The 16395-nt window shown below is 37.0% G+C and overlaps 1 protein-coding gene across 5 annotated transcripts in view; it reads left to right on the forward strand.

Annotated features, from left to right (window-relative positions):
- SRGAP1 (SLIT-ROBO Rho GTPase activating protein 1) overlaps window positions 1–16395 on the forward strand; it is a 306426-nt gene that overhangs the window by 255243 nt on the left and 34788 nt on the right. For all 5 annotated transcript variants that reach the window (XR_012420434.1, XM_065524524.2, XM_065524525.2 and 2 more), the window contains 3 exons: window positions 2635–2695; window positions 2830–2907; window positions 4952–5086. Coding sequence is in view for 4 of the 5 variants with exons in the window: in XM_065524524.2 (XP_065380596.1) it covers window positions 2635–2695; window positions 2830–2907; window positions 4952–5086 (274 nt within the window). In the remaining variant the exon portion in view is untranslated. The remainder of the gene's footprint in view (window positions 1–2634; window positions 2696–2829; window positions 2908–4951; window positions 5087–16395) is intronic.

Consider the following 16395-nt stretch of genomic DNA (forward strand, 5'->3'; position numbering starts at 1 on the left):
AGTAAAGGGCTTGCTTTCTCCTTCATAGTTCACATTTTATGGCATGGGCTGCAGTGTTTCTGCAAACTAAGTTTATCTGAGAAACCACATCATTAATAACCTCCCTTAATGATATGTTACAGATGCCTTACTTTCTTAGGTCTGTTTCTTGAATTTGTGTACTAACAAATAAATGTGCACGCGGCATGTGTAAGGACAGATACATACATACATACATACATACATACATACATAGATTAAAAACCTCTGGCAGCCTTAAAAATAGCCCTACTCTGGAATTAAGTGAAAAGCCACTGAAGAACCTAAATAGCAATTACAAATCTGCCTTAAGCCTTAAATCCAGAAGAACCTTGTTGGCTCTAATTTAATATAAAATTATTGTCAAATTTGATTATCTATTTTCCCAGCCCCTGGCTTATAAGCAGGGACAAATTAGATGGAGAGAGAGGAACGATAAAATGAAAGCAATGAGATATGCAGCTGATGTCCTGACAGAGAAAGAGAATATAGAAAAGCTGCAAGATGACGACATAGGATTCTGTTGTATTTGATAATATGGTATGAGAATGGCTGCTTAAGGTGATAGAAAAGCACATTTTATATATTTTTTCGATTTTTCATTAGGAGCAGTTAAATGAAAGTAAATTGAGGTACCAAAGAATAAATAAACCAGCTATCATGGAAAATTCACTTATAGAAGCTCTTCACCGCCCAGATGGCACATTGAAGAATCTTTGGTAATAGAAACAATACAGAGGACTCCTTTCCACTTCTAAAACGGGCTTGCTCACTTGAAATCTCCACAGTGTCACTGTGAAGACAGCAAAGGCAAAACCGTTTTTTCTCTTTTTGTCATGGGAAAACTGACACCAAAGGATTAGTTTGAATGATAGATGGAATGCAATCCATTGTTCTTATATTTTCTTACGTTTTCTACGCATGCATCTGAAATCTATAAAATTAAATTAAATTAACTCACATATACTCATTACTTTTTGACTACAAAATTAATTATATCTGAATGAAATACTGATCATAGCTTTTTAAAAAAGCAATTAGTAAATGTAAATACAAGAACATTTTTAAAAATATGAAAACCTAAGACATTTTTTATTGAGAACTTTCTTAGTGCAAACATTTTCCTTTTAATAACCTTGTATTCTTCGCTTTTCTTTTTGTTTTAATACTAAGTTCAGCAGAGATGTAAATTAATGGTCTCCTTTTATCACATTTAAAAATATGTTGCTTTCAGATTAGTGTTCCATGAATTGTTCGTATAGTTTACTACCCCTAAAACACTTACATCTTAAAGAAAAATCCTTTCACATATTCAGTAAGTTGTGATGTAATTACATTACTGTTCCTGAGCCAGCTAGTCCACACTAAAATGTGTCTTTATTCTTAAGAATCTTCTTTAAGAAATTAATAAAATTTATACTCCTAAAACAAATTAACTAATTAGAGAAACTTAATACAGACTCCAGAAGTAATTGAGCCATTAACTGGTTTATACACTGATTAGATTGTCTTAAAACCTAAAATAAGACAATTCCTTAAGAAGTATAATACCCATTCTAGGAATAGTAAAGAGTTTAAATTGCTGAACTGCATTATTCCCAATCCTTCCCCCACTGCTTAATTGGAAAGGTTAATGGATTCTGAATTGTTCTAATATATTAAGACAACCAACTTTTTTTTGCATTTCAAAATAAAATTCCTCATGAATTAATACCTGATGTCAGCTAATCATTTTTGAGCCCAGTGGTTTTGTTTTTTTGGCTTTTTAAAAAAGATCTAATTCCTGAAAAAGCAGAGTCTTAAAAATACATGAAAAATAATTCTGTAGTCAGTAACCTTCTGTAACTTCATGGAGTACATGGCATTGGTACATATTTAACTGTGACCTCAGCAGCCCTTCATCTCATTTGTCATCCTATACATGTTTTAAAACATTGCCACAATTTACATTTGTTTAGTAGAAGGCAGTGACTGTTTTACAAGACGTGGGGAGAGAAGGCCCAAAAATGTTCCTTTCTAAAAAAACGATCTACTCCGATGTACATTTGTGCCATTTTTTTTCCTTATTCCTTAAAATATGAAAATGTAATAATGAAAAATCTGTAAGTTCTGATGTAAACTAAATAAATACATGTTTTAATTATCTCTGTAACAATTCTCATATTAGGCATCTATAGATATGGAAGCCCTTTTATAACTTGTCATCTAGGTGATGTACTCTCAGGGATGTCAGAGAGAGAATCCTGAGATGGCTGAAAAGTTGCCTTTCATGATGAATACAGCCAATCAAACTGAAGATGCTATGATTATAACACACAGGGTTCTTTTTAAGTCCATTAAAGATTGATCACTTGCATAAATAAGCTTTTAAAAATGAGTTATTCACATATTCATTTTGGTATGTGAGTCTTAATATAAGAAAAGAGATGAATTAGCTTTTGACATCTCTAGGCAGAGCAGGGTAAGTTGAAACAGGATTGCCTTAAATGTATTTAATTTGGTTTGCTCCAGAACTGCAAAAATCCCTCTTTAATTACTGTTAAACTATAAGCCTTATTATAATGAGGGGTTTATACCTCTCCCTTGAGCTTAACTGGTTTCTATCCGTTTACCCAGGACTCAGGACAGGTTATTCCCCTCATCGTGGAAAGCTGTATTCGGTTCATCAATCTCTATGGTAAGCCATAAACTACAGAATTCTTATTTCTTAAAAAATCACTAGGAGTGTTTCCGTAAATTTACTTCCTGGGAAAAGAGGGACCTAGACAATGTGATGGGAGTTTTATCCTCTTTGCCTTTTTTTCTCTTTAGGTCTTCAGCATCAGGGGATTTTCAGAGTGTCTGGTTCCCAGGTGGAAGTCAATGATATTAAAAATTCATTTGAGAGAGGTAATTGCATGTCTATCCCTATAAGCAAACCATGTTGAAAAGTCATCATGTTCTGTAAACTGAAGTGACGCCCTCACTCTGTATATCCTCAAAACCTTTCTTTGTATGTACTGCATTAGGGGTGCAGCTATAAGAATCCATTAAGAATAGCTGAGAAATGGGACCAGAACTATAAGCCCTTGTTATTAAAATTAGAAAAGTATATGAGCTCTGCATCCTGGTTGAGGGCTGACATTGATAATCAGTGCCAGGTGTAGCAAATGTGGGGCTGAAAGGTTCTAGAAGAGTGGCCAGGGCAGCCCTGGGCCTAGATAGCAGGTGAGGGAGGCAGCTCCTCCCAGCTGCCCAGCTGCTCCCTTTGTCGGGAGCTCTTCCCTTTTTCTTCTCACTGTCCACAGACTCCTTCCCTGTGACCCTAGCAGGTGCCTTATGCTTGTTCATAATTGGCTGTCAAATAAGTTCTACTAAACTGGGTCATTTACCATATACATTATCTTTTTTCAGTGTCAGTACTTTTTTTCCCTTAATTTTGTATTTTTAACTATTATGGGTACGTAATAGTATTATGTATCAATAGGGTATATATGATGTTTTAACACAGGCATACAATGTATAATGATCAAATCAGGGTAACTAGGATATCCATCACCTGAAGCACATATAATTTCCTTATGTTAGAAACATTCCAATTAGCACATTATAATTAGCAAAGCTGCACACTTTCATGTCAGGCAGACCTAGAATCATATCAGACTCTCAGCCACTAATCAATCATGTGATATGGGTCAAGTCGCTGAATTCCTATTTGGCCTCGATTTCCTCATCTGCAAAACTAAAAATTGATGGTTAGAGCAGAGCAGCCACATGTGTCAAGTCCCGTGCATTGGCCATCTTCAGGATAAGTTGGAATATGATGAAGTATCAGGTTCTGTGCTAGCCACCACAGGCAAAATACGCTATCATTTTTCCTTGGAAGTTTTCCCAGTATTTCTTATTTGTTTGTGATCTGCTTGGGTGAGGCTTTCTCACAGTGGGCAAAAATAATAGTAATTATTATATTCTGATAAATTCATGTTCAGTGATTTCATGCCCTAGGAACAGAGAAAAGGGAACAAACAGATCCCTAAAAATAAATTGCCCTAAGAAGCAAAAAAAAAAAAAAAAATACATTAAAATGCAATGCACACTTTTTGTGAACTGTAGAAGAGAAGCATAAAACTGTAAATAAAAAACAGAATTTGAATTAAGATTGTATTTTATGTTGAACTTCTTAAGGATTTTGTCTCTGAGAGGAACAATAACCAGACTAGTTGCCTAATAATTTAATTTAATTCTTAAGGGAGAAACACCAGACTAGTTACCTAATATTTTAAAGTTGTTTACCATAAAAAAAATACGTAATTTTATATTTATGATATATTTTTTAAATTCCCACTTTTTATACAAACTCCTTGGTAACGTGAAAGGTACATTTTCAAGTTCCTCTATCTGATTTTACAATCTCCCTCTGCTAAGACAGCTTTCAGATGTGCTGTGAACACCACCATGCCACTTTGGGAAATACCTACTTATTTAATTGTAGGTGTTCACAATTCAGTGGAGCCTATGACATTTCTGATAAATTTTGCTGACTCACATAGCATAGCCAGACAGACTATGTGTGTGTGTGCCTTTTTTCCAGTAGGGTAAGAAACACAGGATGTAGTGTTTGAATTCATGTCTAACTAAGATTACAGATTTCAGCTTTTAAAAAGTGGGGGTTGGGTAAAATTATAAATTCCACAATATTTTATTTTTAAGATCTGGGTAACTTGTAAGGGATTGTTTAGTTGCATAAGATTTTAAAAGCTTTATTTTAGTCAGCTACTTTTAGGTTAATCATGGGGTGGGATATCTAAACCAATTATTTTAATTTTAGTACCATATAATCTTTCATAAAGTGTAATTAAAAGATACATGTATATATAGCAGTGTGTATGTTCATAGAAATATATTTTTGTTCAGATAAAAAGAAGCACTATAAATGTAACAAATTTTTTTTTAGGTGAAAATCCTTTGGCTGATGACCAGAGTAACCATGATATTAACTCAGTTGCTGGCGTTCTGAAGCTCTATTTCCGTGGGCTGGAAAACCCCCTCTTTCCTAAGGAAAGATTTAATGATCTGATTTCTTGTATCAGTAAGTGGACTTCTTTCTCGTCTTTTCCCACCAAAATTATTTCACTAACCAACTTCCTGGAAAAGGCACTGGCCCCCCTCCACACACCCCCACTCCCACCATTACTCCATTACCACCATATTTCTGAGACCATTTGCTTTCTTTCTGGATCCAGTGCGAGTCATCTTCCCAGCTATGGCCTCGCCCTTGACTGAGTGGGCTTTCCTCCCGAACATCCTCTGGCTCCAGAAAGCCAGGAGCTTCCCACTCATGGCTGGAACTGAGCCGAAAGGCAGGTGCCAGCCGCCTAAGGGAAAGGAGAAAGTTGTAAGCTGGGAAATGTGACCTTTTCTTGGCTTTTGGTTCTTGGTTTTTCTCAACCAGTTTTAGGAGTGGGGTAATTTATCCATCTTTGAATGTTATTTCAAGAAATGGGTAAGATGAGATCAAAGATCCTTATTACAGTGCAGGAACACCAGGTGGTAATTATCTGTCAGTGGGCAACCCAAGCTAATAGGCAGAGTTGCTCTGGGATTGTGTGTGACATGTTATGAAACTGATAATCATTGGCAAAGTAAAGCATTGCTGTTTACTTCAGTGGGGCTTTTTGACACTATACAAAGGAAGGTGAAAATAATGATACTATGAATTAGTTATTAGCCACAATCAGGATCCATGCATCTAAAAATACAGGACCCTTTTAAGTCCGAGTTCCCAGCAAGAGTCTAGAGCTGACTTCAATCACTTAGGCTTCATAAGAATCAACTTTTTACTCTTAATAAAGAAACCTCCCTACAGTCCCCCGACCCCCCCACCTGAATCAACAAGTCCTGTTGATCTGGCCTCAAAAAAACATCTTGCTACTCATCCCTCCTTCCCCATCCCCATCACCTTGGTTTCTCACTGGGGATAGTTAGAGTCTCTTAAATGGACTCTACTTCTAGATTTTGCCTTCCTTTCCCAACCCCTACCCCCTGACCCCGGCCCTGCACCCTTCCATTCTCCACACTGCAGCGAGTGAAAGAAAAAAAAAAAAAAACTGGGTTGCTTGCTTTCTCCCCTTTTTAAAACCTATTTCAGTATTTCCCACATAAAAGCAAACTCCCCAAGGTGTGCTGATTGCTTGGTCTCCAGTAGTTCGAGACCAGCCTGGGCAACATGGCAAAACCCCATCTCTACTAAAAATAAAAAATTAGCCAGGCATGGTGGCATGCACCTGGATTCCCAGTTTCTTGGGAGGCTGAAGCAGGAGGATCTCTTGAGTCTGGTAGGCGGAGGTTGCAGTGAGCCGAGATCGTGCCACTGCACTCCAGCCTGAGTGACAGAGTAAGACTGTCTCAAAAAAAAAGAAAAAGCAAACTCCATGGCATGGCCAATTCATAGAATTGAATTCTTCCTCTCTCTGATATCTTCTACTGCTACACAGTCCTCCCCTGCTACCCTACCATATTTACTGTATATTTCAGCAGTAGCAGACTGTACACATGCCAGGCTATTTTCCACCTCCATCCGCTTGCCTGTGCTGTTTCCTCAGCTGTCTCTGATAACCATTCAACATCTGCTGTGAAGGCTTTGCCAAATTGGCACTCCTCCCACAACTCTGTCCTCCCCACCACTCCAACCAGGATTAATCACTTTCTCCTCTCCCAGAATTCTATTGGGTACGTATGTCTAGAATTTTTCTGATCTCCCCACATTATAATTTGTTTAACCCCTCTGTCTCCTACTGCTAGAGAAAGAGTTTAGGCAGTAGGTTAAGAATGGAGACTCTGGATTCAAAGAGCCTAGTTCAAATCCTAGCTCTGCCACACAGTCATCAGCTGTGTGACCTTAGGCAGGTTTCTTAAGCTCTCTGCATCTCAGTTTCCTCACCTATAAAATAGGGAGAACGTTAATCCTTACATCATAGGGTTGTGAGAATTTAGTGAGTTAATACGTGTAAAATGCCAAGAAGAGTGCCTAACACAGAATATGCTCAATGAAGTGCCCACAATTAGCTCCACAGGCCTATGGATTTATGGATTACTCACTTTTGCAGCCCTAACATTTGGCCAGTCCCAAATGTTACGAATTAGTTAATTCCTGGAGCATGTTAAGTTAAATAGAATTTATAGATGAAATGAATTGAAAAGTCAAGATTCCACCACAAGTTCTTTGTCTCGCATTGGTGCGGAGAGTCCTGGCTCCAGTTGGGTATGAATTTCCCGGTCATAATCCTCCCCAGTCGGATGTCCCATTGGAATTTAGAAGTACAGCTGCACGTCCATTCCACAGCGCTTGCGTAGCCTGAGTCATCACAATGAACCTCTGACCCAGCTGGAAAGAAATGAAAAGGAGGTGTCTCACTTCTGGAATTCTCCTTTGGCCATGTCCAAAGATTCCCCTCACATCCTAGCCAAAAAGCTTAAGTCTGGAAAAATAACAAGTGCTGTACAATGCTTAGTGGTTTTCTAGGTCCATACATCATGTCAGCTGTAACATGTACATGTACCAGTTGGATAAAGAGCATTGGGCCACATTGTCAGTTACCATTATAGAATCATTTCACACTTTTATTAGATGAAAAATAACATTTCATAGTGGTTTTTAATAACTGAGGCCATAGAGTCAGAAAGATCTAGGTTCAAATCTTAGCTTTACCACTTTCCAACTTTGTATAAACTTGAGCAAAGATTAATACTTAATCTTATTAAATAGCTATTTCTTCATCTACTTCATAGAGTCTATGTGAAGAATAAATGAGATAGTCCATGTTCAGGGTTTAACATCATGCCTGGCACATAGTAACCCTCAGTAAGTGTTGCAAGCTGTCATCATTACTACTATTACAATTACTCTGACTATAAACTCTGGTCACATATGCCAGTACCTGGGTTAGCTACTTAGCAATCTGTCTGTTTTGCTAAATATGCGTTTCTTTGGCATAATTAACTCACATGAATTTAGAAATATTAGTGTTATCCTCAAGTTACATTGGTTCCAGCATGATTTTTCCCAGCACATTAAATGCTTTGTAATAATCCACGTCAAGTTTTCTCACAATTAGAGTCATATTTAGCAAATATGTAAACTACAAGGAAAAAAATCTATGGAGATAACTTTCATATAGGCAGTGCCTGCAGTGCTCAAGTGCAAATGAAGAAGCTACAATGACATTCCCTCCTGTATTAAAACAATGGATTAATCAAAATCAATGGATTCATAATCCTTGGATTTTAATAGGATTGTTAATGTTTTCATTAGTGCTCTAGTTGCAAAGTTTCATAAATGTTGAGTAGTCTGCCCCAACCCTATTTTTCCCCATAAGTCTTATTACTTTTAGTGCACAGTTTTACAGAATGGCAGGTTTTTCAAAAATATACATATTGACACTAACAACCTCTTTATATAACAACCCCTTTTCCTCCAACATTTAACCTCTTAAGAAGGAGAGGATTCTTGGATGTTATTATCTCTAAGCAAGCATTTTTTTCTTACCAATGTGACCATAATACATTTTTCCTGGATTTTCCTGCATTTTCCCTGGATTTTCAATAAATTATTTGAGTAGCATAATACATCTTTTATAATTGTATCCCCTTATCAATATTGCAGACTTTTGATGATTTGAACCAAGTTGATTAATTGCCTACAATGTATAAAACTTTCTAGGGATTCAGAGACTTGATTCTTGCATTTAAGAGGCTTAAAATATAGCAGGAAAGGTAAGATATTTACAAATAAATGCAGGCTAAGTTAATATACAATAGAAACAAAGATTTTGAAATTTTACAGGAAAGAGAGATCTGTTTGAAAGATTGTTTTTACTCTTGTCATCTTGTAAGCATTGCTGTAATTGGGTTTGATTTTCCCTATTAAAGTAATTTCACATGACAGTTATTTTGTATAGAAAAATCTTCCCTTTTCATCTTTTCTAAGAGTTCGCATGAGTCTCTGGAGCACCCACTACTTTTCGCTTACCTATTTTTGGATTGTTTGGGGAAAGGGGTGTGTGTGTGTGTGTGCGTGTGTGTGTGTGTTGAGTAATTATCCAGCCATGTTTATGCCTTATGACCCTGAGTGACCACGTTCTTTGGAAGCTTACAAATACATGTAGTCAAAGGAAATTTATCTTGGCCTTTTTAAAAAAAAATGCACTATTTTTTCCCCAATTTATTGTACATTTCTTTTTAAAGATTACTTATCTGGATGAAGACATGGTAAAACCAAATGCAACATAAATTTGAAGTGACAAACTTGGTAGTTTCTCAGTTTCTCACCCAAGAGTTATTTTGTTTTGTTTTGTTTTGTTTTAACCATCCACTTTGTGAGTGGTTTTGTCAATGCTCCAGGTCATACCCACAAAGTCTGGGCAGCTTCTAGAATATCCCTGTATCATGGCTCTGAGATTTCCTAGGGCATAAGTTCAAGTGACTTGCCCTAGAAAAGCCACTCAAGTAATTCATGTTTTTTTTCTGACTGCCTTAAGGCTGTGAGCCCAGATGAAACATTTTCACTTCATTTTGCATTAGGTGTTATTATTTAGATGACTACTTGGATATGAGGAAATGGTTTCTTAAGGGAGAATTTTTTTTCCTATCACAAAACCAACATGAAGTCATTGTAGAGTACCTGAAAAATGCACAAAAGCACATAAAACAAAATATTGTCTACCAAAATTCCATAATTCCACTACCCAAAGAGTACCACTGGCATGTACACATTTTGTGTACAACAAACAACAACAAATATTATGTTTCATGTTAATATGCAACATAACTACAATACCATTATCATACCCTTAAAACAAACAATAATTCCTTAAATCATCAAATGAGTAGTCAGTGCTTTTTAAATTATTTATTAGGTTGTTGCAAAAGTTATTGCGGCTTTTGCCATTACTTTCAGCGGCAAAAACCACGATTACTTTTGCACCAACCTAATGTTATGCAATTAACACGTTATCACTGTAGAAAAATTATAAACTAAGAACGAATTGTAATTTCTGTACACAGGGATAGTGATAACATTTTCAGTATCTTTCCAGAGTTTTTCTACAGTACTTATGTACTTTGTAAAACAGCTTGATTGAGATATAATTCTCATACTCTACAATTCATCCATTAAAGAGTACGGGCCAGTGGTTTTTAGTATAGTCACAGAATTGTGCAACCATCACCACAATCAATTATAGTACATTTTTATTACCCCCAAAAGAAACCCCAGTTAGCAAACATTAGCAATTACTCCCCATTTACTCATAACCACCACCACCCCCAGCCCTAGGCAATCACTAATCTACTTTCTGTTTCTATAGATTTGCCTGTTCTGGCCGTTTCATATGAATAGAATTAGACAGTATGTTGTCCTTTGTGATTGGCTTTCACTTAGCATAATGTTTTCAAAGATCATCCATGTTATAGTAGGTATCAGTACTTCATTCTTTTTGATTGCAAAATAATAATCCATTTTGTGGGTACACCACTCCTATGTACTTTTCATAAAAATTATATTGTACCAAGTGACCACTAATGGATAAGAGGTTTGTTTTTGAAGTGATGAAAATACTCTAAAATGATTGAGGTGATCTTGCACAACTCTAAATGTACTAAAAATCATTGGTAAACTGTAAATGGGTAAATTATATCGTATATTAATTATATCTCAATAAAGGTGTTGTAAAAAAAATTGTTTTTGAGACAGGCTCTCACTCTGTTGTCCAGGCTGGATTGCAGTGGCATGATCACAGCTCACTGCAACCTCTGCCTCCCAGGCTAAAGTGATCCTCCCCCCTCAGCCTCCCAAGTAGCTGGGACCACAGGCGTGCACCACCACACCCAGCTAATTTTTGTATTTTTTTGGTAGAGATGGGGTGATAATTTTTGTATTTTTTTGGTAGAGATGTATTTTTTTCACCACATTGCCCAGGCTGGTCTTGAACTCCTGGACTCAAGCAATACACCCACCTCACCCTCCCAAAGTGCTGGGATTAAGGCGTGAGCCACTGTGCCCAGCCAAGCTGTTGCAAAAATTATGTCACGCCACACTGGCTCTTCATAAACCACTTTTTTAAAACTCAATAATATTATTTTCAAAATATAGCTTTTGGTGACCCTATAACGATTTCTATTTTCTGTAACAAATCCCCTAGTTTAGACATTTAGATTGTTTCCAGTGATTTTGCAATTATGCCAAAATACTATGATGAGCTTCTTAGTACCTAAATTTATTTGCCTTTTCTGATTATTTCATGAAAAACATTTCTGAACTCTTTTTCTGGTGCTCTAATATATGTTTTCACTGTAAGAATTTCTTTCAGCTTTATGGACCTACGTGGTGGTTTTCTCTCTGAATTCTAAATTTCTGTTTGATGCCTTATAATAATGTTCTTCATGTTTCCTTTATCCTTAAAAATATTTAATAGGCTGAGTATCTGAACTGAGTAGGTAAAGCTCTCTAGGCTAAGACTCAGTTTCTTTCCTAACCTCAATATGTTAATTCAGCAGAACAGGAAACATCTATGTTTGTATTTCTATAGTGCTGTTATTTAGGAGAGGCATCAATGGTTTAATTCACAGAAGTCAGTCTATTAAACAATTATATACAAAGGTTTGATGAACACCTTGACATTGTTAGTGTGAACCTAAAAATGTCCTGAAACTGGTACATTCATCTTGAATGCCAGCTGTTAGGCTGTGGAACTCACAAGTACGTGTGTACCCACTGTTAAATAAACAGTTTCTAAATGTGGCCACCGAGGAATTTCCTTCCCTGCCTTAATACTGAAGGAGAAATTTGCATCTTGTGATTTATTATTTGTTTTCTGGCAAACCAATACTTCTACAAATAGTCCACAGAAGAACCGGTATTTTCAGAGTGATGACCATTTGAACTTTTTGCCATTTGCTGAAGTAACTTGTGTTTTATGGTAAATTTTTCACATGCATTTACATGGAGCTGTCTGAGCCGCCTGCAGGGAAGTTGGGACTCTAACATGAGGATCTTGCCTTGCTGGGAAAAGAACATAAATTAACCCAGGGAGCTTTGAGCATGTGATCAAGGTTGGATGAATGCCACTTTTACCTAATTACATGAGACTTTGAATTGTGGAAAACAAAGCCCAGCTTACAAGAAGTCCAAATGAAATACTGATTTTCCTCACTGACAACTTTTCTGAGGGGAAGAAAAGACCCATCTTTCCCTCCAGCATGAAATTGTGAAAGACCATGAATTGCCACACTCAGAGCCAGCTAGGAATGCACATTCATCAGAGTGTCAGCAGCAACCATAAATTTTGCCCGCTAACTGGACTCAAGAGTAAATGAGTCATTTGTACCAGAGCAAAGCTCCTGTCGGAGGCACATCGCGCGCCTGTTGAGCAGCCAGCCAGGTAGAATTGGGAGTCCTGCTCGCAGCCATCACGGTCGGAAGCCTTCAAGACGAATAGATTTGCTACTACTTCAGGAATGCCAGCAGTTCTGTTTTGCTTTGACTTATGTTTCTGTAGTTATAGAGAATGTACATCTGCCTCACATAACTTTATCTAGTCTTTTTGGTGTCACTTATGTCCTTGTTGCTTTTCCCCTGAAATCTTTCATTCGCATCCCACATACCCCCTCATTCTTTTGCTGTGGTAATATATATATATAATCATATATATATATAACCATATATATATATATAAAATGAAATTTACCATGTTAGCAATTTTTAAGTGTACAGTTTGGTGGCATTAAGTACGTTCACAATTATCACCACTATCCATTTCTAGAACTTTTTCATCTTCCCAAACAGAAACTCGGTGCTCATCAAACAATAACTCCCCATCCTTCTGCACTTCTGCCCCAGGCCCTGGCTTTATCTCTTCTACTTTCTGTCTCTATGCGTTTGCCTATTCTAGGTACCTAACATAAGTGGAATCATATAATGTTTGTTCTTTTGGTGACTAGCTTCAGTTAGCATAGTGTCCTCCAGACTCATGCATGTTGTAGCATGTGTCAGAAATTCGTTTATTTTTAAGGCTGAATAATGCTCCATTGTGTGTGCATACCACATTTTGTTTATCCATTCATCTGTCAATGAACATTTAGGTTGTCTCTACCTTTTGGTTATTATGAATAATGCTACTCTGAAACTGGTGTACAAATATTTGTTCCCTCAATTCTTGTTAAATAAAATTTTAGAACTGCCTTTAAGAGGTAGAGGGGACTAAGTTTAGAACCAAGAGACAGAAACAAGAGGATTTTGAATTAAGATTAAACATCTTGGGGCCGGGCATGGTGGCTCATACCTGTAATCCCAGCACTTCGGGAGGCCAAGGTGGGCAGATCACTTGAGGCCAGGAGTTCGAGACCAACCTGGACAATTTGGCAAAATCCCCTCTTTACTAAAAATACAAAAATTAGGCATGGTGGTGGGTGCTCCTAATCCCAGCTACCTGGGAGTCTGAGGCCTCAGAATCACCTGGACCTGGGAGGCGGAGGTTGCAGTGCGCCGAGATCGCCCCACTGCACTCCAGCCTGGATGACAGAGTGAGACTGTGTCTCAAAAACAACAACAACAACAACAAAACCTCTTGGAAGTAACGCCTATGTCCTGTAGTTATAGAGAATGTAGCTTCCAGAGTGACTGGCCATCTATGGGATTTGACAAATATTAAAGATGAATAATATAGTAAGAGTGGTTCTTTTTACATCCTTTCCTTTTGTTTTTAACTCTAGGCCTTCAAAACTAGCGTTAAGCTACAAAAATCCTGTCCCTGATAGTTGACCTTAATTTTATGATTATTAATTTTTTTAGAGCTGAGGTATTGCTCTGTTGCCCAGACTAGAGTGTAGTGGTGTGATCATAGCTTGCTGGAGCCTCGAACTCCTAGGCTCAAGCAATTTTCTCACCTTAGCCTCGACCTTAACTTTAAAATGAGGATTTGCTTGGAGAATGAGGAAACTTCACTTTTGAAACACCCAAGATCCTCAATAAACAGTGGGAGAAGTTTTGTTGTTGTCTTAAGAATAAATCATAATACGTATAATTTCGCTTTTGAAGGGTTTTTTCTTTTTCATTTTTAGAGATAGGCTTTCTAGATACAGGTATGCTAAATCATCTTTGTCTTCCTTAAAGTAGCAACAACATTACACTTTTTATAAAATCAGCTATTTTAGGTAATAAACATTCAACCAGTTAATTTCTGATATGCGATAATAATGCAGCTGTGTTGAAATAGTATTTAAAGGTACAAAATTCCCCCCATTAAATTCTCAATGACTTTCAAATTACTTCATCTGTAGGCATTTCATCTTCCCTCTCTGTACAGTGTGGTTTTGCATGTATCACTTGAAGTTGTCATGGAGATAAACAGCTTACTCTGGGACATGTCTTGATCCTACTAGGACTGAATTAGGTGGAAATGTTGATAACTTAATTATTGAGTTATTGTGGCCTGAGAGAATCTATACACCTATTGAATAACTTCTTTTTTAAGCATCTTATTCCCTCTTTTCAGGGAAAAAAAAAATTGAGACCACTGCCTGGGAAGTATGTTGAAGTGCTTGTATGCAATAGATGTAACCCTAATCTGTCTTGTTCATAGTGTTATAGTTTTTCCATTTTGAAATATTTTACAAATAAAAAAGGCAAAATGTAATATATCCAATTCAGTATTACTAAGATCACACTATTATAAATTTTAGGTTTATGGTGAAAGAATAAAAATGAAAGAATGAGAATGTTAATTGCATGATAATGTTTTACTTACATTCTGGTTCAAGAGTTTCTGAAATTGCATTTGCTGAAAGATGACAGAGCTACGGTTCCAACTTTGGCATACTTAAAGGTGGGGATGGAAGTGTTTTTTTCCCAGGAATCCTGATAAATTATTGCTTGTTTTGTCAACTCATTCTTGGTTAATCAAGAATATTGCTAATAGATTTTTCACACCTTTTCAGCTATGCAGAAGGGAAAATAAAATGCCCAGTTTGATAATAAGTGGAAAACAGCTGGGGTCAGCACTCAAGATTCCAGGGAAATGAGCTTGGCAAGAGTAATTAAGACGGTGGTTCTCAACCCTGGCTGCATAAAAGAATCTCAGGCGTCAGCATTTTTAATCTCGCCAAGTGAATCCAAGTCAAGGTTGAGAGCCACTGATACAAGAGGAATTGGAAAGGGAAACTGAGTTAGGAGAGTATTTTGATAGTCTAATTTAGAAATAATCAAGACTTCAATCAGAAAATTAGCAGTGAGATATCTAGAACTAGAAACTACGGGACTTCGTTTCCATTCAAGGGAGAAAAATGAAGCAAAGATGTCATCTTAGAAGTGATGTTTGTAACCTTGCAACTGGATGAGGTTGCCATTGAGGAGGACCAGGTAGAAATCTTGGAGAGTTATCCACATTTGTGGGTGGAAGAAGGTTTAAAAAACAACAATAATAATAAGGAGAATGAGTTGACTATGGTGTCAGAGGCTATGGACTGAGAATTTTCAGGTATTTTCATGAATATCTCAAGAGCAATTAAGAACAGTATGGTGATACAAAGTATAGAAAGCTTCATAAATGTTTTCAAACATACTACTTTTTTGGAAATATTTTCTTAAATATATACTTATTGGGTATCTTCAAAGTTGTACTTTGTAAAGGTACAACTCTACAAAGTTGTAGTCTTGGGATCGAAGAAAGGCAACCAGACTTAGGAAACAGGAAACAAACTTATGAAACAGACTTATGAAACCAGACTTACAAAACAGGACACATAGGTTGTGGCCCCAGCTCTCCCCCTTCTAGCCTGCTGACCTTGGGTATGCCACTAGCCCAGTTCTCATTTTCCTAATCTGATAAATGGGGATGACAGTGTGTGCTCTGCCTACTGCAAAGTTTGTTATTCCCTTTAACTTAGACAGCAAATGTGAAAATGTGTTCTTAAATATATAGAGAATTATACCAATAATGTGTTGTAGTGGTAACCTTTTTGCTGATGTTCATAAGCACTTTAGTACTGAGACACTTTGGACAGTTTGTATTCCCGGCGAAGAGGTAGCATAACACTAGTCTCAGGTAATCCTCTCTTGGGGGAGCTCACCATCCCACAGGGAGGATGAGATAAGGAAATAAATAGCTGTAAACATAAGGGCATACATCATATGAAGGCAGGAATTGTATTGCTAATGTATTCCTAGTGCTTGAAACCTGGTAGGCTGTCCTAATATTGATGGTATAATGTAATACAAGGTGAAAAGCCATATAAGTAAAATGCAATGGTAATTTTGAGAAAGGAGAGATTCTAAACCTGGCACATTGCCTGGATCATAGTCATAGACAAATATATGATGAATTAACGCATAACAGTTGGGGAAGG

This window comes from Macaca fascicularis, chromosome 11 (genome assembly GCF_037993035.2).
Source record: "Macaca fascicularis isolate 582-1 chromosome 11, T2T-MFA8v1.1".
NCBI classification, from domain to species: domain Eukaryota; kingdom Metazoa; phylum Chordata; class Mammalia; order Primates; family Cercopithecidae; genus Macaca; species Macaca fascicularis.